The sequence below is a fragment of the Moschus berezovskii genome, chromosome 10 (assembly GCF_049115385.1).
Source record: "Moschus berezovskii isolate FMDL1 chromosome 10, NW_MosBer_1.0, whole genome shotgun sequence".
NCBI classification, from domain to species: domain Eukaryota; kingdom Metazoa; phylum Chordata; class Mammalia; order Artiodactyla; family Moschidae; genus Moschus; species Moschus berezovskii.
This window is the reverse complement of record NC_142469.1, coordinates 45,984,073-46,007,344: the sequence shown is the minus strand read 5'-3', so window position 1 is coordinate 46,007,344 and position 23,272 is coordinate 45,984,073. Positions and strand designations below refer to the sequence as shown.

General features: G+C 42.6%; 1 protein-coding gene across 3 annotated transcripts in view; it reads left to right on the top strand.

The window, feature by feature from the left end:
- FIG4 (FIG4 phosphoinositide 5-phosphatase) overlaps positions 1 to 19,524 on the top strand; it is a 181,106-nt gene extending 161,582 nt beyond the window's left edge. For all 3 annotated transcript variants that reach the window (XM_055432978.2, XM_088840637.1, XM_055432979.2), the window contains one exon: positions 19,175 to 19,524. In XM_055432978.2, the coding sequence (XP_055288953.1) occupies positions 19,175 to 19,352 (178 nt within the window). In that variant the 3' untranslated portion in view covers positions 19,353 to 19,524. The remainder of the gene's footprint in view (positions 1 to 19,174) is intronic.
- Positions 19,525 to 23,272: the final 3,748 nt, after the last annotated feature.

The window sequence follows — 23,272 nt, the reverse complement described above, 5'->3', positions numbered from 1 at the left end:
CCATTGTGAAGTTGCTCTTTTTTTCCCTCTCTTTTAATGAATGAATATTTTGTGGGAGATGCTTTGAAACTATGTAAATATTCCTTCAAAGTTTAATTTATTGTTCTCAGTGTGAGGTCTTGGATTTCTATCTTATTGGATGGGATATAGTGTGTTCCTGTAATTATTTGTTTTCATGTTCAAACTGTTTCAAATTTCACCTGAGTCCTTTCAGCTTGGTTCCTGTGTTCTCTGGATATGTCCTCATCATTCTTTAAGTATGTCTTTGATTTCTGGCACAAGATGTTCTAAACTCATCATGTTCTCTGCCTGCCCCAGCCCTGAAATCAGTCATTTCTCCAAGGACCTCTGGTTCTGTTTATTGGAAAATGGTATTATAGCCACGGAGTGGGCACTGGGTGTACCTACTGCCAATGGAATATCATTGCTCTCAAACCCACTCAAAGGACATATATACATTTAAATATATTCATATATGTAAATATATCAGTTCAGTTCAGTCGCTCAGTCATGTCCGACCCTTTGCGACCCCATGAATCACAGCACGCCAGGCCTCCCTGTCCATCACCAACTCCCGGAGTTCACTCAAACTCATGTCCATCGAGTCGCTGATGCCATCCAGCCATCTCATTCTCTGTTGTCCCCTTCTCCTCCTGCCCCCAATCCCTCCCAGCATCAGAGTCTTTTCCAGTGAGTCAACTCGTCGCATGAGGTGGCCAAAGTATTGGCGTTTCAGCTTTAGCATCAGTCCTTCCAATGAACACCCAGGATTGATCTCCTTTAGAATGGACTGGTTGGATCTCCCTGCAGTCCAAGGGACTCTCAAGAGTCTTCTCCAGCACCACAGTTCAAAAGCATCAATTCTTAAGCGATCAGCTTTCTTCACAGTCCAACTCTCACATCCATACATGACCATGGGAAAAACCATAGCTTTGACTAGACGGACCTTTGTTGGCAAAGTAATGTCTCTGCTTTTTAATATACTATCTAGGTTGGTCATAAGGAGTAAGCGTCTTCTAATTTCATGGCTGCAATCAGCATCTGCAGTGATTTTGGAGCCCACCATGCAAACGTACACATATATATCTACAAATATATGCCACATATATTTTATATACTCTATAATATAAATGTATATATTTGTAAGTATAATATAAATATAGATTTAGATCTTTAAATCCATAAGTTCATACTGGTATCTCTAATTGTAGGGTACTCTGGGGCTTCCTTCATAGCTCAGTTGGTAAAGAATCTGCCTGCGGTGCAGGAGACCCCAGTTCAATTCCTGGGTCAGGAAGATCCCCTAGAGTAGGGATAGGCTACCCACTCCAGTATTCTTGGGCTTCCCCCGTGGCTCAGGTGGTAAAGAATATGGTTGCAATGTGGGAGACCTTGGTTCAGTCCCTGGGTTGGAAGATCCCCTGGAGTAAGGGAAAGGCTACCCACTCCAGTATTCTGGCCTGGAGAATTCCATAGACTGTATAGTCCATGGGGAGTTCGCTTTCTTTCTTGGTTTATTCTGTCCTTCTCCCTTTGCATATTAGTTACCTCCTTGTCCAACAGTGAGAAATATGGTTCCCATTACCCTTATTATATTTCTTTAATTCATTCTCACATATATAACCAGCCTCCCGTCACCACTGCATCCACCCCTTCCCCCACAAAGTATTAGTCACTCAGTTGTGTCAGACTCTTTGCGACCCCATGGACTGTAGGCTGCCACGCTCCTCTGTCCATGGGATTTCCCAGGCAAGAATACTGGAGTGGGTTGCAATTTCCTTCTCCAGGGGATCTTCCTGACCCAGGAGAACCCGGGTCTCCCGCATTGCAGGCAGACTCTTTACCATGTGAACCACTAGGGAAGCCAAAGACACCCTCTATTCAGGCACTGACTCCCTTCTCAGAGATACCACCCTCATGAACGCCTCTTTTATCCCCTTGGGCCCCAGGCCACCCCTCCACACGGATACTCACACCCACTGCTCCCTGTTCAGCCTGCCCCTACCCGTGGATGCCAGCCTCACGCACTCAGGCCTGAACTCCCCATATGGGATCTGTCCTCTGTAGGATGCCCTTGTCAATCCAGTTGGGCTCCAACAGGCTGTCACAGGCTGCCTCCCCTTACTCTGCCCCAACTGATGGCTTTAGGGCTGACTCGTTCAGGGAGGGAAAGGGAAAGAGTAGGCCTCTGTGATTTTTATAATGGATGTCAGCACTGAAAGGAACATTCTCTCCCCACCCCACCCCCGGCCAGGTGAATTGTGAATCTCATCTGTAGTGGGTTCCAAATTTCTGGTTACACCAGAATACCTTGGAGGCTTGCAGAAATACGAATCTCAAGCAAACAAAAGACAACACTAAAAACAGGGAGAAACTGAAGTGTCCTTAAAAAATAGTTATATAGATTATAGGGAGGCTTTCATTTTTCATTTTAGACTTTTGGTTCCTCCTTACGTTTTCTACATTTATACTTCCGTGTATATTCATAGGATTATGGCCCATGCTTTTTTATAATTTTCTATATTAAAAACAATTAGCAAGATTATTATTTTTTAAGCAATACAAAATATAGAATTCCAGACCCTATGGCTGGAGATTCTGATTCAGTACACCTGGGCTATGGCCTGGGCATCTGTGCTTTACAAAATTCTCCACGGACTGTAATGATCAGCCAGGTTGTGGAACCCTTCACTCCACCAACTCTTCCAGCTCCTGCAGCAGCTGTCTGAATAGCCACTGGGCCTGCACCCAGCCCTCCATCACAGAGGGACACTGATAGAGATAAAACCACATGAGCTTTCTGAAAACTCAGGACAGGTATGATTTGGTTTGAGGGCTCTTGATCCTACTGATAACTCCTTCCAAAAATCAGTTTTCTCTGACTCTTATTGTTACTAAAGTGAAGGATAACTCTGAAAAGATGCAGGTTAAACGCTCTTCAAAACTGTCAAGGTCATCAGAAACAAGGACAGTCTATCGTCACTGCCAAAAGGACCCTAAGGGGAGATGACACTTAAATACAGTGTATCCTGGATGAAGTCTTGAAACAGAAAAAGGACTTTGGGTTAAAGTGAAGTGTGGATTTTAGGTAGTAATAAATGTCAACATCAGTTCATTATTTGCAAGTAATATACCATCCTAGGGGCTTCCTTAGTAGCTCAGCTGGTAAAGAATCAACCTGCAATGCAGCAGACCCCAGGTGGATTCCGGGGTCGGGAAGATCCCCTAGAGAAGGGATTGGCTACCCACTCCAGTATTCTTGGGCTTCACTGGTGGCTCGGAGGGTAAAGAATCTGCCTGCAATGTGGGAGACCTAGGTTAGGAAGATCCCCTGGGGAGGGCATGGCAACCCACTCCAATATTCTTGTCTGGAGAATCCGCATGGACAGAGGAGCCTGATGGGCTACAATTCATAGGGTCACAAAGAGTTGGACACAACTGAGCAACTAAGCACAGGACAGTAGCACATAACATCCTAATGGAAGACATCACTAACAGGGAATACTGGGGTACGTATGGGGTATGTAGGAGCTCCGTATAGAATTCTACAGATCTGAAGAGGTTCTGCAATAAAAAGTGTTAGAAAAAAAGATGCAGTTTACAGGAGATGTAATGGTGTGATGTGGCAAACTCGATGATAGCGCTCTGTAAATCATCAGGAAAAGATGAAAGTATTCAAATAGGCATGAAGGATATAAGTAGGGGTCATCACTTCCATGTGGGAGATGAGGCACGGGGCTGTTATTGCAGCCCATTGGTCTGCATTTCCAAGAGTGACAGCCCAGTGCTGCTGCTGTTCCAGGAAATTTAAGGGCAGAAGGGACAGACTGCTCGCAAAGGTCACCGTGGAAAGGTCTCATAGATGACCAGTTGCCCCGAGGGCCTGCTTACAGGCAGGTGGGAGGGATGATTCTGAGAGGGGCAGTTGTATTCTTTGCCCTTTGAGAACAGCTGTTATGGGTTTGATGTGCAGCCTTTACTGGCAGAGCAGACCCAGTGCAGTGCACGGTAACCAGTCCCTGTTGCCAGTGGCTCAAAGCCGAGTGTGCTGTCATTAAACAACAGCTGAAAATGTTCAAGTCTACAAAAACCTCCAAAGACTACAAAACCATGCAGCCACTTACCACTGGGTACGCCCCTGGTGTTTGTAATCATAGACATGCCTGAAACAGAGGAAAAACTACATTTCTTTTTATTCTAGGACAGGTAACATAGCCTACAAAATGGGCGGGAAATCCTACAATTTATAAATTGCGTCCTGAATTGGAAGCATTTTACCCCCCCAATCATCTTACTTTGTCTAAAGCCAAAAGTCCTTTTAAAAAAACACAAAGCAATCTTATTTGCCAAGCAGAAATAGACACACAGATGTAGAGAACAAGCATATGGACACCAGGGGGGCACAGTGGGGTGGGATGAATTGGGAGATTGGGATTGACATGTATACACTGTTGGCATTGACATATATACACCGTCGATGCTATCTATAAAATAGATAACTAATGAGAGCCTACTGTACAGCTCAGGGGACTATTCAATGCTCTGTGATGACCTAAATGAGAAGGAAAATAAAAAAGAGGGGAGAAATGTATACATATAGCTGATTCACTTTGCTGTACAGTAGAGACTAACACAGTGTGGTAAAGCAACTGTATTTAATAAAAATAATAAAAATTTAAAAATAAGAAACACAAAAAACATTTTAATTTTACAGTTCTCAGAGAGAATATAGAAGAGCATCATTCTCCCATACCAATAAAAATACCAACAGCTATGGGCCAAACATCACAAGTACCACCATCGCCACTCATGTATGTGCTTGTGGCAGACTGTCCCTTCTGTCTCCTAGAGCAGCAAAAACACGTGCCCAGCTGCAAGAATTATCCCCTTTGTTGCTAGAAGCATCCAGAAATGGGGTTACCTAGGCACCTGGGTGCTTGCTCCTGGGTAAAGCAAGAGAGCTGAAGCTGCCTCTGCTTTGTGCATCGGCGGGCTATGTGGGTCAGACTTTAGTAGCGGAAAACATAATCCACTCTAGGTAGACTAAACAAAAAGTGATTTTCATAGGATTTTCAGTAGCTTTCAGAATCCCTGGAGGGCTGAAGAGACAGGCTGTAGACCAAGCTGCCAGGAATGACTTCCCAAACCACATGGCAAATCCTCAGCATGGCTGCTGCATCTGCCTAGATCAGGAAGGAATCCCAGCGGCTGCTGGCCACAAACCAGCCACTTCAGCTAAAATCAGGAAGCTGCCACTGTGGTGGCCAGCTCAAGTGCATGTTGTCTTTGCCACAGTCTGCAAAATAAATCCCCTACATATTGCTTCTTCCCGTATGACTCTATTCCAAATCAGACTCCTGTGAATGTAAGTGGTGATTAGAATCTAAATCACATTTTGAACCTCCATTGCAAGGGTGTTTGAGATGTTATTTTTTTTGTTTGTTTTTCAACCTCTGCTTGTAGGACAGGAAATTCAAATGGATACTGAGGAATCTAATTTATGTTATCTGTCACAGTCTGCCCCACTCGTTATCCTTACACATTCCTCTTGCTATAAGTGGAACCAGCTCCCTCCTCCATTCATCACTGCATCCCACTCAGAGTCCAGGATATCTGGGTTTTGTGCAGCTCTCCTTATCAAGTCCAGACAAGGCTGCTTGTGACCTAGTGACCTATAAGTTAAAAGATGGCCTGTCTGCTCTCAATGTACACTGGAGGCAAAGGAAAATGGAAGGTCTCCAGAAAGGGAGAAAATGGAAACATACAATTGTCATTTGTATTGCTGCTGCTAAGTCACTTCAGTCGTGTCTGACTCTGTGTGACCCCATAGACGGAAGCCCACCAGGCTCCCCCGTCCCTGGGTTTCTCCAGGCAAGAACACTGGAGTGGGTTGCCATTTCCTTCTCCAATGTGTGAAAGTGAAAAGTGAAAGTGAAGTCGCTCAGTCGTGTCCGACCCATAGCGACCCCACGGACTGCAGCCTACCAGGCTCCTCCATCCATAGGATTCTCCAGGCAAGAGTACTGGAGTGGCTTGCCATTGTCATTTGTATTAGCAGTCATCAAATTCCAGTGGGCAAGAATGGTGAAAGCACCTGACTGCATGATAGAGTGAGGTCTTTGGGCAGCCATCGGAAGGGCTCCCTTGTTCTATTAAGCCCATGACCCAAATCCTAGCTATCTTGCATTAGCTGCAACAAAAGTAAAGCTGATAGACAGTCTCTCTTTTTTTAAAAAATTTTCTTATCTCTACTTGTATTTTCTGCTGCCAATGAGGTAATAATACTTGATTAGCTAAAGGCAGATAAACCACAAGGTTATAGGCGCTACCGTGTTCTCCCCACTTCCCCCCCATCTCTGCATCACTAAGAGAGCAGCCACATCTGGGCCCTGCAGTTTTCAGCTGTCTCTGATAGTTTCTCTAAGAAAAGCCCTGGGTAAGGAGCAGTGGTGTGGCAATGCCTACTTCAGCAGCAAGGACAGTATGGCCACAGGCAGCAGTATGTCACATTTAGGGACTAGCTTTGGGGATGGGTGAAAAATAGACTTTAAAGATAGACGTGCCTGATCGGTTCTGGGAAAAAGACGGCAGCAACATTGTTATTCAAATCCCTGAATCCTCATGTAAAACAGAACAACTAGGTAGCACAAAACACACATATGCAGCACTTACATCAGAACCAAGTGAGTTATCCACAGATCTCAAAGTATAAGCAGGTGGTGGAGATAAACCTCCAGCAGCCACAAAACCTGCAGGACATCAGTGTTTGTAGGAAAGGAATAAGTCAGGGGTGGCGGGACAACAGGGCATCTGACAGACCTGAGACCAGGAGAACCCCAGAATAGGTAACAGGAATGCACTGGAAATGAGTGCAGGCTGATTTGAGCATAGCAGCTGAATCTGGGAGAGGTTTTACCCAATTCAGTGCCAGATGAGTGCCAGGGTTCTAGGTGGGTTCTGAAAGGAACTCGGGCAGTCTGGGCCACGTTAACTCCTGAACCCTAAAACCAAAGCCCTCTTCCAGGCCAGGGCACTGTCTGAAGAGAAAATGCTGACAGTGGAGTCAGAATTGAGCACAACAGTGCCAGGAGACATGAGGGAAAGAGGAAGTCCAGACAAAAGTGGGGAAAGGAAGAGATACAGAAAGTGGCAACCCACTCCTGTAGTCTTGCCTGGGAAATCCCATGGACAGAGGAGCCTGGTGGGCTACAATCCGTGGGGTCACAAAGAGTCGACATGACTTAGTGATTAAACGACAACAGGAACTATCAGAAAGCAAGAGGCCATGATTTTAAACACTTCCCAGGGATAACCAAAGAGGGAGTTCTGTCAAGTTAGTGAGGTTTTCTTGAACTGCACTTCCTTCTAACTATTCAGAAAAGCTAATTTTTCATAATGAGCAACAGAAAAGTATCGACTTCCAAGCTCATAAAAGTCACTAGGGAGATGAAAGAACACGGGGTAGAATAACATCCCTCTGATGAAAGCGTGCTGGAAAGACAACTTGATGGAAGAGGTCAAAACTGAAGCGTAACTGTTGGTGGGAATGTAAACTGGTACAGCCACTATGTGTGTTTCCTTAAAAAACTAAAAATAGAGCTACCATATGAGCCTGCAATCCCACTCCTGGGCATATATCCAGAGAAAAACATGACCCAAAAAGATACATACATCCCAGTGTTCACTGCAGCACTGTTTACAATGGCCAAGACATGGAAACAACCTAAATGTCCATCAACAGAGAAATGGATAAAGAAGTCATGTATATGTGTGTGTGTGCATGTGTATATAAAAACACACAATGGAATATTACTTAGCCATTAAAAAGAATGAAATAAGGCCATTTGCAGCAACATGGATGGATCAAGAGAGTGTCAGACTGAGTAAAGTAAGTCAGACAGAGAAGGAGAAATATGACATCCCTTATATGTGGAATCTAAAAAGAAATGATACAAATGAATTTACTTAAAAAAAAAAAAAGAGACTCACAGACTTAGACAACGAACTCATGGCTGCCAGGGGGAAGGGACAGTTAAGGACTTTGGAAAGGTCATGCACACACTGCTATATTTAAAATGGATAACCAACAAGGACCTACTGTATAGCACATGGAACTCTACTCAATGTTATGTGCCAGCCTGAACAGAAGGGGGATTTGGGGGAGAATGGATACATGCATATGTATGGCTGAGTCCCTTCACTGTTCACCTGAAACTATCGCAACATTGTTAATTGGCTATACCCCCAATACAAAATGTTTCAGTGTTAAAAAATAAATAAAATTTTTATTTAAAAAAAGGAAACACTGAAGCATAGTATTTCAAAATGAGCTTAAAATATAAAACTCTAAAATTCAAAAAGAAATGAGAGGGGCTTCCTTGGTGGCACGGTGGATGAGAATCCACCTACCAACGCAGGAGACACGAGTTTGATCCCTGGTCTGGGAAGATTCCACATGCACTAAGCCTGTGCGGCACAGCTGTTGAGCCTGTCCCCTAGAGCCCAGGAGCCGCGATTACTGAGCCCACGCGCTACGGCTGTTGAAGCCCTCGTGCTCTGCAACAAGAGAAACCACGGCAGTGAGAAGCCCATGCACCAAATCTGGAGAGCAGCCCCTGCTCGCCACAGCTGGAGAAAAGCCTGCAGCAGCGAGCACCCAGCACAGCCAAAAATAAAATATCAAGAAGATTTAAGAGAAAATGTCACATATAGGCAATAGACAGGGAAGATTTAGCTTGGACAGGAGGAGCCTTGATGAAGAAAAACCAAGTAAGGGAACTGAAAAAAGTACTAAATGCCAAAAAACTTTTTTCCTGAAATTGAAAACTACTTAAAGAGTACAACATGTCCCTGAGAATACTGACCCACAGTAATGCCATGTAGTAAGCTAACTGGACTTTAAAGGAAAAGGTTCCTTTAGACATCTAAAAGGCAGAGTGTCTTTCAAGGGAAAGAAAATTGGATTGTTCGCAGGCTTTTAAAATGCAGTGCTTTATGTCAGGGGAAAAAAAAATGGAGTGCAGACGGTCTCCGACTTACAATGGTTCAACTTAATTTTTTGACTTTACAATGGTGTGAAAATGATATGCATTCAACAGAAAACTGTGCTTCAAATTTTGAATTTTGATCTTTTCCTGGGCTAGTGATAGGCACTATGATAATCTAGTGATGCTGGCTCCCTGGACAAAGATGGGAACCATTTGAACTTCAAAAAGAATAGTAATTGCAATAGAATGGAACTCAAATATGTTTAAATCCGTGAGTTTATGATTAGTTTTTTTTTAAAAAATATGGTCACCTTACAAGGATAATAAGGAACTATTTCATTATCTGGAAAGTGGGCAAATAAAGTGAAAGAATCAAGCATATGACTTCCTTGGTGGTCCATGGGCACTCCACACTCCCAGTGCAGGGCGCCTGAGTTCAATCCTTGGTCAGGAAACTAGATCCTACATGCTGCAAATAAGACTGGGCACAGCCAAATAAATAAATACTTAAAAAAAAAAAGTGTGATGAGTTGATCTAGGCATAGTACATAAGTGATTGTGGAAGTCATAAAAAAACAGACACTGCGGCCCTTCTGATGACACAGCACTCTACCTCCAGTGTGCTCACAACAGCAATTGTAAATCTCACCAAGTCTCTGGATCCAGCTGCTGACATGCAGGAAATATAAAGAACAGAGGGACATTTTCGAACTGCATCATAAATCTGCCATTAGCAAAACCCAGAAACCCAGACTGAGAGGAATTCCACAACCTGGTTTCTTCAACAGATAAATTGTTAAGGAAAAGAAAGGAGGGAGAATCTGTAGATTAAAAGGCCACTTGTGCAAGATTAAACTATAGTCTAGGGATGCACATGTGAATGAAAAATATCTCTTTTTAAAGTGCAAAGAAGTGAATACTGTAGAAGTCAGGTTGATGGCCCCTTATAAGGGGAGAGATGGTGTCATGATGAGGATGGAATACACGGAAGGGGTTTCTGGGTCAGCTGCCGAAATTTCTGCTTCTTGACCCAGCTTATGTTTACCTTCTAATAATTCTATGTGTTTGTTTTGTATGGCTTTCTATTATATTTCTTACTTACAATAAAAAGATGAAAAGCATTGATAGATTTAAAGCACAGCAGTTTTTCCATGATAAATATTGGATAAATCTTGTTCTTTTTGTTTTTAACATGCATGTGTGGCAGTGATGTAATGGCATTTTAACCAAAAACTTCACTCACAAGCTTGTAACAGCCTCTAAGGCCCTTATGTATAGCAGTGTAAAATAGAAAGTCACATTTTAAAAGCAAGATGTTCCAATTCTAAGAAAGAATAAGTGTTATACATTATCTAGGGGGCTTCCCAGGTGGCGCAGTGGTAAAGAATCTGCCTGCCAATACAGAAGCCACAGGAGATGTGGGTTTGATCCCTGGGGCCAGAAGATCCCCTGGAGGAAGAAATGGCCACCCACTCCAGTATTGTTGCTGGGATAATCCCATGGACAGAGGAGCCTTACATGCTACAGTCCATGGGGTTGCAAAGAGTTGGACATGATGGAGTGACTGAGCATAGCACCCTAAATACTCGTCAACTATATACTTTTGTTCCAGTGTCTGCACAGTGGAATGGACGTTGTAAAAATGAGGTCCCATGGACTCATTTGAAGTATATATCACTTTGTGGGGAGTGTTGAAATACATATACACACACATAGCCCTTTCCTCAGCATTATGTTTAAAGAAAACATATGTATATATTAATATATATAAGCCTAAATGTTACAGTCCATGGGGTCACTAAGAGTCGGACATGATGGAGCGACTTCACTTTCCCTTTTCCCTTTCATGCATTGGAGAAGGAAATGGCAGCCCACTCCAGTGTTCTTGCCTGGAGAATCCCAGGGACGGGGGAGCCTGGTAGGAGGCTGTCTCTGGGGTCACACAGAGTCGGACACGACTGAAGTGACTTAGCAGCAGCAGCAGCAGCAAATGTTACATATAAATATTATTTATTGAATATACCTATATACATAGCATGTATGTGTTTATGTATATATACTAAACATATATACATAAACACATAGCATATATGTGTTTATGTATATATGTGTTTATGTATATATATACACACTATATACTTTTTTTCATCTAGTGGATCTGATGAAATCAATAGTACCTTAAAAAAAGAGTTTAGCAGCCTTAGACATTCAAATGCATGAATTTCTCTGATATATTAAGGTCCCTGTGTACTTTGATCTATAAATAACTTTTCTCTCTTGATGTGTGTGGCTTTTAGGCCTAGGCATAAAATCCTAACTTTGGTGAGACTGCAGTGCCTTTCTGGCTGGCCTCTTACTGACACGGCTCCCTGACACATTGAAGACAGAGAAGTGTTAGAGAAACAAGTTTTGCTGTCCTCACAGTCCATACCCAATGGCATCTACTCCTCTCCTATCAAAGTCTACAAAGACCTAGTCTGTCTAAGGAGTTAAGATTCCTTACTGCCGAGCCTTTGAAGGGCCTTATATACAGTGTTGCCTGCTCCCTGGGTCTGCAAGGTTGTACATTTTATGTTCCATCATCATAGATTATATTTTTCAGTTCCTTCTCATCACGCCTCTTGCTTCTTCTAATGGTGAGTTGTTTAGGGACTGGCATTATTGTCATCTTTGCTTTAATGCATTTTAACCTGCTTGTGAAATTTCTAACATCTCTTCCAGTGTCCCTGCTGGAGGACAGTCCAGTCATCCATTATAATAGCAGCTGTTAAAAGGGTTTGGAATGTGTTTGGATTTGAAGGAACCAGGTTTGTACACCATTCTGTATCCTGTTCATGCCCGCTCTCAGTGGCATAACAAGACTGAAAATTTAATTGGACTTTAGGGAAGTCATGCATTAGGTTCATAGCATTTTGTGTGTGTAAGATAGAGTTGCTGTCAAGAAATAATTTTTTCTTTTTAATTTTTACCTTGATGATGTTTAGAATGTTATCAGCAGCTAATAACATGGTTTCATGTCCCAATGCATAGATAAGTGCTTGCCCCTCAAACCTGTGGCCTTTACTTTGTGATTTCATGTATGTCTACCTAAACATACTTGAAAGTGCCATTGGGGTCAGTTACTCAGTTGACTCTTTGTGACTCCATGGACTGTAACCTGCCAGGTTCCTCTGTCCATGGAATTCTCCAGGCTAGAATACTGGAGTAAGTAGCTATTCCCTTCTCCAGGGGATCTTCCCAACCCAGGGATCGAACTCAGGTCTCCTGCATCGCAGGCAGATTCCTTACCATCTGAGCCACCAGGGAAGCCTGTGGAGGGGAAGGCAGCAAATGTGCTTATTCATATCTCCAACATTGAACCTGGCTTGACAGGGTATTTAAAAGTGAATTACATAGGCAGAGCCTGCCTCCCAGGATATAGGGACATCTTTTGCCTTTTGTTTTATTACAAGTAGTTAGAAGATTGATGCATTCCTCTTGATTTCAGCCCATTTAGTGAATTTGTTAATCTAAGTCTTTGTTATGGGTTCCCCAGGTGGCATTAGTGGTAAAGAATCTGCCTGCCAATGCAAGAGACTTAAGAGATGCGGGTTCGATCCCTGGCTCAGGAAGATCCCCTGGAGGATGGCATGGCAACCCACTCCAGTATTCTTGCCTGGAGAATCCCAAGGACAGAGGAGCCTGGCGGGCTACAATCTATAGGGTCACAAAGAGCTGGACACTACTCAAGTGACTTACCATGCAATAAGTAGCATAAATGGGCGACTTATGGGCGATTAGAAACACTTTTCCTGCCTCACTCTTGTTTCTTGAGCTTTGATTATTTCGTGCCACTAGAAAGCACCTCAGCTTCCCCTGAAGGAAGTGGACAGTGTCTACGTCCTAGATAGGACATAAAGCCCCTGTCCTCTTTATGGGTTATCTGAGGAAATGAACTTAAAATTTGCCAGACTTCTGTTGGGGAATCCTACCTCCTCTATCATCCAAAGTAAACCAAATCACATTGCATTCAGATTCCAAATTTGGAAATTCAAGATAAAGTCATCTTCCTTAACCAGACATCACTCACGCATTCAGGGAATAATTATTGAATGTTTACTATATGCCAGATACTCTTCTGGGAATTGGGGATAAAGGTAAACAAGATAGAATTCACATTTTTGAAAGTATATAAACAATAAAAGATCAGACAGTGATAAGTGTTATGCAGAGACATTAGGGCAATGTGTTTAGAAAGAGATACTCAGAATTCCCAAGGGGAAAAAAATAGCATGAAAGAGTTTCTAGAAAAGTCCAGTTGAACTTTCTATAATGATGGAAATGTTCTATACTGTACTGTCCAGTGCAGTAGCCACTAGCTGCATGTGTTTTTAAGGAACTTGAAATGTGGTTATTGCTACTGAGGAATTATAAATTGTATTTAATTTCAATATAAAAAGCCACATGTGGCTAATGGCTACCATATTGGACAGGCATGGTTTGAGAGCTATGTTTTGGACTTAGGTGTCTATACTTGTACACAGAATGGGAGTAATATGCAGCACTATCTTGATTTTTTTTTTAACTTGAGGAACCAAACATATTCTCACTGTATCATCTTTGTAGAATAGATTCATGACTAGACTTCAGTGTATGAGTACTTAGTTGGAAAGATACAAGATACAAGCAGTCGAATAAGGGGGCTAAAGAGAAGCAATGGATGGTCACAAAAAGATGTTAGAATGGCACCCACAAACTGAAGGCTAAAGGCTCTGAGCAGTATTAAAAGCTTGAAAGAGAAAATCACTGCATGGCATTGTATGCCATAGGCCCCTCTCTGCCAGGCAGGTGATAAGGAAGGGGTGTTATTTCCTAATAGAAATTACAAAGCCGGCAGAAAGAAAGAATAAGAAAAGATCCGTGCTTTCTTATTCTCTGAAGACATTTGCTGAGGTGTTTGCCCCACTGAGACCAAAGCATCTGATTAACTTTGATCCTGCCCTTATTATGATTGATTTCTCTCAGAAAGTAGATAACAGGATAGTAATAAGAGGAATGAACTAATGGATGACCTAATGGCCATCATCTGCAAATAAGGCTGTTGGACAGGGTCTTACATAAGGTCCTCTTCTACTGAAATATTCTTTTGTCACTCAGTCATGAACAACAGAGAACCATTTGGTGATATGAAAACAGCAATTTGGGAAAACTTGGTGTTTGTGGTAGCAACAGGGGGGAAATATATCCTGTGCTTAGAACCATTACTAAATTTTCTGGAAAAGCCAAATGGATTTGGAGTATGACAAAATGCTCATTGTAGAAAAAGTATAAGATTTTTGCATATTGGAAAAGTATCACAAGTATAAGATTATTGAAATTATGCAAGTATTGTCTGATTCTTCTAAGACCAACCACAAATCATCATGACATTACTAAATCCAGAAAACATTTCAGTCTGACCAATTAAATATTTTCTTGTCAAACTAACAAATGCTTACTGGGTACTCAGTATGTTTAAGTTAGAAAAGTCACCAATAGGAACTTTTAAAGGGACTCAAACATTAGTTACACATCCAAGTATAAGATCCGGATATTTTAGTACATGGTCACATTATAACCAAACAAGTAACAGCATATTTAAGAAAGGGCATAAGGACTTCCCTGGTGGTCCGGCGGCTAATACTCCACACTCCCAATGCAGGGGGCCATGTTCGATCCCTGGTCAGGGAACTAGATCCCACATGCCACAGTGAAGATTGAAGCTCCCACTTGTCACAATGAAGACCCAAAGCAGCCAAATAAATATATTTATCTTACAAAGAAATAAGATAGAGCATAAAAGAGCACCAATAAGGATCTTCTTTAAAAGCATGTAGTGTGTCTAATGAATTTCTGCCTAAAGTGTTTCTCTTCTCATGTGTGTGTGCATGCGTGTGCTCAGTTGTGTCCGACTCTTTACCACCCCATGGACTGTAGCCCACCAGGCTCCTCTGTCCATGGGATTTTCCAGGCAGGATCACTGGAGTGTGTGGCCATTTCCTACTCCAGGGGATCTTCCCAACCATGGGAAGATCAAACCCATGTCTCCTGCACTGACAGGCAGATACTTTACCACTGCAAAGCAGTTAAGGCTAAGTGTCATACTCTTCGGTGCGCTGAGTGGGTTCAGCAGTGCATAAATGAATGTAGCATTCCTTGAGGGGAGATACAGAGACCCCCTTGAAAATGGGCCTTGGTTTTGTAGGGCCTGCAAATTTGTAATAATATTTTACCTCCAAAAAGACTATTAGGATTTGAAGAGGATTGTGAGAAGCCAAAAACAAAAATTCTGTTAATGGACAGGAGAGAAACGTGGAACATTTTTTCCCACTATGAAAGCATGATAATAAGCCGTCTCTCTCTCTACTGGAATGAATAAGAAAATAGTCTCACAATTTCCACATCACTTAGTGTTGAAATACTGGTCTTTTCACTCAGAAATAAAGGCCATTTAAGCTAATAAAAAGACTAACCCACATAGTGTTCAAAGTGTTGTTGGGATTACCTCCATCCCTTTCCAGTGCCCTCAGAGACAAGGTGCCCGCCAGTACCCCCTTGTGAGGGTCTTGGATGTTTTTTTGTTTCCTCCTTGCCTTGCATAAGCCAACAGGGAAATCAAGTGTCTCCTCACTAAGAAATGGAATATTGCTACTTATATCTTTACAGTTAAGTGTTAAATGATGCCTGCCCAATGCAGGGCTGGTGGTAGGACATCATTTAAGAAGAAATTCTTACTGAAAAATGTTCAGTCCTGTTGACTGACTGCAAATAAGATTTTTTTTAGCATTTTAGATGACAGTTTGGTCTCAGACCAAAGATTCCCAACCTTTAATGAGTAGCTAAATCACATGGAGGGCCCGTTACTAAACACCTTTGCTGGGCCTCACCCCTGGAGTTTCTGATTAAGTAGGCCTGGAGTAGGGCCTGAGAATTTGTATTTCTAACACATTCCCAGGTGTCACAGATGCTGCTGGTCTGGGGACCATACCTGAAGAACCACTGCCTTAAGACCAGGAGGAGCTCGTTGGGATAGGTTTCTTGATGTGCGAGTACAGTGAGGAAACAAAGATTTCTTTGTAAATCCCTTTCTTCCTGTTCCTCTTACTGATCGTGCCAAAAGTATTGGATATGTCTTAAGCTTCTTTCTGGCTAAATCCAATAATAAACATTCTAACATTACAGTTTCATTGTATAATATAGACTTTGAATCTTGTCTGAATGAAAAAGACAAAAGGGCTGATTGGTGCATTTTCTAACTCCCTACATTGTTTTGAAACCACACTGAGGTAGTGCTGGAGCCCTACCTACCACTCAGTCTGATGCCATTATAAGCTGAGGTTGGACATTTCATATTTCCAGTCTTTGTAATGCATTTTTTATGATTCCACATGGCAGTGATCCCGTTTACTGAGAAGTAGAGTGAGGACTCCTGGTAAGAAACCCTAGGCACTGGGTGGAAGCGGCTGTTCCGTGGCTCCATTCATGGTTGACCTGGCTCTGCTGCTGTCCCTCCAGCCTGCCCAACCGGGTACTCGGCTGAGCTTCTGAAGGACAAAACAATGACCTGGATTCTCTCTTTCTCACTTGCATTAAGGTTTGGTTCCCAGATGGTACCTCTCTGGTGTGATGCCTGCCAGAAAGCTCTTGGTTAATGTACACAGGGTTCCAGGCAAAGGTCTGGCTTCAAAGCACAGAAACCATTAATTCCATTTTTAAACTGACTTCAAGTGTCTCGTCTGTAAAATGGAGGATGTAGATGCTAGACAGGTGTGGATGGTGTGGTACAGGAGGTGTTGCTGTGACTGGCACTTTGATGGCAATCTCTAAAACCACTAATGGAACCCCTTTTTAAGGGTTCAGGTTAAAATGGCTTGACCTTGAATATTATCAACTGTTAAAAGATTTTAGCATCTTGTTTTGAATTGTCTAAATGACTGAGGAGTTGCTCTGTTTTTGTGAGGGAAAAGGGAGAAGAGTTCACATATTAATCATCCAATTATTCCTCATGTTAACCACAGATATTTCAATAACTAACTTATATTTTGAAGAAAAGCACTGCTGCTAAGCTGGCTTTCAAACTGAGATTCAGACATCTCAAGATTCTTTCACCTTGGCCTTTTTTTTTTAAGTAAATCACTATATCCTTTGGTTTTTATTTTCTTACGTAAGGATATAGTCTAAGATTATGTGAAATTATTATAGTGCTTTGGAAAAATGGGAGTATTTCATAAACCATTTACCAAATTTGAGTTTAACTATGTTACCCCCGAGGTCAAACAGTTGAGGTTGACTTCCAGAAAGCACATTCCGCTTTGAGTTATATTTTATTTCAAAGCCATTTTTAAGCAGAGTCTCCAGCCATGGCAGGTTGTGTTAGTTTTCTAAAGGCAAAGTACAGGGGGATACTGTGACTTTTTTAGAAGAGTAAGAAAGAGAGAATAAAGTCAGTCAGTTATGTCCTACTCTTTGAGACCCTATGCACTGTGGCCCTGAAGGCTCCTCTGTTCATGGGATTTTCCAGGCAAGAATATTGGAGTGGGTTGCCATTTCCTTCTCCAAGGGATCTTCTTGACCCAGGGGTCGATTCTGGGTCTCCCACACTGCAGGCAGACTCTTTACCATCTGAGCCATCAGGGAAGCCCTAGGTAAGAAAGACCCAAGTTTGGCTTTACTGTACAACTCTTGTCTCCGACTTTGTGTCACTCACTGCACCTGCCTAGTGTCCCACAAAATGCTGACATTGCAAGTACAGACCTAGCTGTGTCTGAGGTTCATTTCTGCTTCTGACTGCAGGGAATCCTGCCTCCCTGCCCCAGCTCCAAGGGTAAGGGTCCCAGCTAACTAAATAGCCAGACATGTGGGATGCCTTTCTACTCCCCTGATAAGATGTGCATGAGCATGGCTGAGGTCCCAGCTCAGCAGAACAGATTCTCCAGATGTTTTCTCTGTTATCTTAGTACCCTGAAGTGGAGAACTATCCCTTCCCCCTGCAGGGCCAGCCCTGGGCTAAGTGGTGGAGTGTGTTGTCATTGTACCCCAGTCCCTCACAAGGTCTCGCTTAGCATCCTCGCCTACCCATGGCCTCATCTTGACCTTCCATGCACACTCACTCTGCAGCACACCTGATTCGGTGGTTGACTCATTCCTAGAGGGCCTGCCCCCAGCCAAAGAGGTAGTAACTAGCAGGTGTTCGCACTGCAATGAACTAAGGATGTGTCAGGCACCCAGCTACACTTTGACAAGGTCTTTTTTGGAGACAGTGCCTTCCGCAAGGGTGGATGGAAATTTTGAGCACTATGGCAGGCTAGGTGGGGCAGGAATAGAGGGGTGCTTTTGAATTGAGAGGTTCTTGAGTGCTTTTCAAATCACCCCAGAAAGGAAGGAAGCTGCCTATTACAGATTTCCAACTTTTCATCTAAAAAGCCTAAAGCCAGATGTGTTTTAGAATTCAGAATTTGGGGGTTGTTAGCAATCTTATAAGAACATCCCCTGCATGATCTGAGGCTGATAATATTCACATGAAATGGGATGACTGTTGCATGTTGTACCACCAGATGAGTTTCAATTGGGTCAGGTTTTGCTGGCAAAGTCATGTTTGGTTACCACAGCTTTGAGGATTTCAGAACTGCAGGTAAGGAATTATGCTCCAGTAATTGTTAACAACAGTTTACTATTACTGAGCACTAATAGTGTGCCAGGCACTAGGCTAAGGGAGAACTTTACTGATATAAACTCATTTACTCCTGCCATCAGTGTGTGAGGTAGAAATCATTAGTATCCCCTACTTCACTGATTACCTCCTAAGTCTTCCGTAAAGAAATCAAACTACTGGGTACATACCAGATACCAGGAAAAGGGAGCAAAAAGTCTGTCCAGCCCCCACTTAAAGTTACTTGAGTCCTAGGAGAGAGGCAGATGGGCACACAGACATGAGTGTTCTCAGAGCTGCAGGAACAGAGGTGGGGGGCCCACCCACAAGGAGAAAGCTCCCTGGGCAGGCACTGTTCTTGCTGTCCTCCATGCAGGGGAGGAAGCCAGCCAAGAGGTCACTACCACTGCTTGTTGCTGAGTTCACTCGTTCAAGGTCAGTGACTCTCAAGTTCTCTTGAGGTCACAGGTCCCTGTGGTCTTTTCTTTAATGTGGCTCTGTCCTCCCTTCTTTTCTACAGAACACCCATCTCCGCTTTCTCCCAAGACAACATCTATGAGGTTCAGCCTCCAAAAGTAGACAGAAAGTCTACAGAGATCTTCCATGCCCACATCCAGGCCAGTCAAGGTATCATGCAACCCCTGGGGAAAGAAGACACCTCCATGTACCGAGAATACATCAGGAACCGCTACCTATGAGGAGAGAGCAGGTCCCTGCAGGGGGACCGAAGTCCCACTTACTTACATTCTAACCTGTTTGTCTCATCTTAAAAAGGTAATTTCCTATTAGTCCTTTATATCGGAAGGCTTTTACTCTTTTTATAACTGGTTAATTACTAATCATTGGTATTAATAATAAAGAAATGACTGAATATTTTGCTGTCATTGTCTTTGCCTTATTTTAGAAATACTTTGCTTAGAAATGTTGTTATGTTAGTATCACACCATCACTTTTAGATGTTAACAGTATTTATTGAAGACCTGATGTGGGGCTTCCCTGGTGGTCAGTTGGTTAAGAATCTACCTGCCAGTGCAGGGGACACAGGTTCGACCCCTGGTCCAAAAGATCCCACATGCGGCACAGCAGCTAAACCTGTGTGCCAAAACTGCTGAGCCCGTGCCCTGGAGCCCGTGATCCGCAACAGGAGAAGCCGGCTCTGCACACTACAACAAACAGTAGCTCCCCTGCAACCACAGCAACTAGAGAAAGCCCACACTCAGCAATGAAGACCCGAAGCAGCCAAATATAAATAAATGACTCTAAAAAAAAAAAGCCTGCTCTATGCCAGGCCCTATGACAGGTCTGGGAATATCACAGTAAGCAAAACAGGTCCAGATTTTCCTCCTGTGTGAAACGAAGGCAGAGTGTTTTTCTTTGTAGTTAGCACTTCTTAAAATTTATTCTGATGGTTTTTATGTTAACTTGATGTGTTGATAAAAATTTATTTTGAAAGCCCTTGTTCTTAGGGAATAAACACTGAAATATTTCTAGATAAAGTGACAAGATGTCAACAAAGTGCTCTCCAGTGGTTCAGGAAAAAAGAACACATGATAAAGCAAATGAAGCAAAATATTAACAATTGGTAAATCTGGAAAAGAGCAAAACACAAGTTCTTTGAACTTCAATAAATATAAAATTACATCAAAATAAAACATTAAAACTGTGTTCCTCTGTATAGCATTTGCAGTAAGTAGCTGCATTACATGATTTGATATTTGATGACCAGTCAGGGTGGACATACCGTGTACTTGTATGTTTGTTCTCTGTATCAGTTCAGTTCAGTCACTGAGTCATGTCTGACTCTGCGACCCCATGGACTGCAGCACGCCAGGCCTCCCTGTCCATCACTAACTCCCAGAGTTTACTCAAATTCATGTCCATTGAGTCGGTGATGCCATCCAACCATCTCATCTTCTGTTGTCCCCTTCTCCTCCTGCCTTCACTCTTTCCCAGCATCAGGGTCTTTTCCAATGAGTCAGTTCTTTGCATCAGACACTTTTCCAGTGGGTCAACTCGTCGCATCAGGTGGCCAAAGTATTGGAGTTTCAGCTTCAGCATCTGTCCTTCCAATGAACATTCAGGGCTGATTTCCTTTAGGATGGACTGGTTGGATCTCCTTGCAGTCCAAGGGACTCTCAAGAGTCTTCTCCAACACCACAGTTCAAAAGCATCAGTTCTTTGGCTCTCAGCTTTCTTTATGGTCCAGCTCTCACATCCATACATGACTACTGGAAAAACCATAGCCTTAACTAGACAGACCTTTGTTGGCAAAGTAATGTCTCTGCTTTTTAATATGCTGTCTATGTTGGTCATAACTTTCCTTCCAAGGAGTAAGCGTCTTTTAATTTCATGGCCGCAGTCAGCATCTGCAGTGATTTTGGAGCCCCAAAAAATAAAGTCATGCAAAGATGGGCACAATAAAGGACAGAAATGGTAGGGACCTAACAGAAGCAGAAGATATTAAGAAGAGGTGGCAAGAATAAACAGAAAAGTTCTTAATGACCTTGATAACCACAATGGTGTGGTCACTCACCTAGAGCCAGACATTCTCGAGTGTGAAGTGGGCCTTAAGAAGCATTACTGCAAACAAAGCTAATGCAGGTGGTAGAACTCCAGTTAAGCTATTTCAAAACCTAAAAGATGATGTTGTTAAAGTGCTGCACTCAATATGCCAGCAAATTTGGAAAACTCAGCAGTGTCCACAGGACTGGGCAAGATCAGTTTTCCTTCCAATACCAAAGAAGGGCATTGCCAAAGAATTTTCAAACTATCACACAATTGCACTCATTTCACATACTAGCAAGGTAATGCTCAAAATCCTTTAAGCTAGGTTTCAACAGTACATGAACCAAGAATGTACAAGCTGGATTTAGAAAAGGCAGAGGAACTACATATCAAATTGCCAACATTTTTGGATTATAGAAAAAGCAAGAGAATTCCAAAAACAAAAAATCTGCTTCATTGACTACGCTAAAGCCTTTGATTGTGTGGATCACAACAAAATGTGGAAAATTCTTAAAGAGATGGGAACACCAGACCACCTTACCTGCCTCCTAAGAAACATATATGCTGGTTAAGAAGCAACAGTTAGAACCAGACAACAATGGACTGGATCCAAGTTGGGTAAGCAGTATGTTAAGGCTCTATATTGTCACCCTGCTCATTTATCTTACATGCAGAGTGCATTATGCAAAATGCTGGGCTGGATGAAGTCAAGTTGGGATCAAGATTGCTAGGAAAAACATCAATAACCTCAGATATGCAGATGACACCACCCTAATGACAGAAAGCAAAGAGGAACTAAAGAGCCTCTTGATGAGGATAAAAGAGGAGAGTGGAAAAGCTGGCTTAAAACTCAGCATTCAAAAAACAAAGATCATGGCATCCAGCCCCATCACTTCATGGCAAATAGATGGGGAAAAAATGGAAACAGTAACAGACTTTATTTTCTTGAGGTCCAAAATCACTGAGGACAGTGACTGCAGCCATGAAATTAAAAGACATTTACTTCTTGGAAGAAAAGTTATGACAAACTTAGACTGTGAATTCAAAAGAAGAGATATCACTTTGCCAGCAAAGGTCTGTATAGTCAAAGCTATGGTTTTTCCATTAGTCACATCTATTAGTATGGATGTGAGAGTTGAACCATAAAGAAGATGAGTGCCAAAGAATGGATACTTTTGAACTATGGTTCTGGAGAAGACTCTTGAGAGTCCCTTGGAGAACAAGAAGGATAAACCAGTCAGTTCTAAAGGAAATCAACCCTGAATATTCATTGGAAGGACTGATGCTGAAACTGAAACTCCAATACTGTGGCCACATGGTGGGAGAGCCAACTGATTAGAAAAGACCCTGATGCTGGGAATGATCGAAGGCAGGAGAAGAAGAGGGCAACAGAGGATGAGATGACTGCATGGCATCATTGACTCAATGGACATGAGTTTGAGCAAACTCTGGGAGACAGTGAAGGACAGCACACAGTAAAGCCTGGTGTGTTGCAGTCCATGGGGTTGCAAAGAGTCGGACATGACTGAGCGAAAGAACACCACCACCAGCTTGGATAAGAAGTAAACTCTCCCTGTTTGAAGATGACGTGATACTACACATAGAAAACTTGAAAGATATTTTCCCAAAATTACTAGAGCTAATAAGTGAATTTAGTGAAGTTGCAGGATACAATATCAGTACACGGAAATCATTAGGATTCCTATACTCTATCAATGGAAAACAAGAAAGAGAAATTAAAGAACCAATCCCATTTACCATTGCAACAAAAAGAATAAAATACCTAGGAGTAAGCCTACCTAAGGAGAAGAGGGCAGCAGAGCGTGAGATGACTGGATGGCATCACCAATACAATGTACATGAACTTGAGCAAACGCTGGGAGATGCTGAGGGACAGGAAGGCCTGGCATGCTGCAGTCTCTGGGGTCACAAAGTGTTAGACACGACTGGGCAAGCAATCCAGGAGACAAAAGAGCTGTATACAGAAAACGATTAAGACACTGATCAAAGAAATCAAAGGTGACATAAACAGATGGAGAGAGAGTTCATGCTCCTGGGTGGGAAGAATATTGTGAAAATGCTATACTACCAAAAGCAATCTGTAGATTCAATG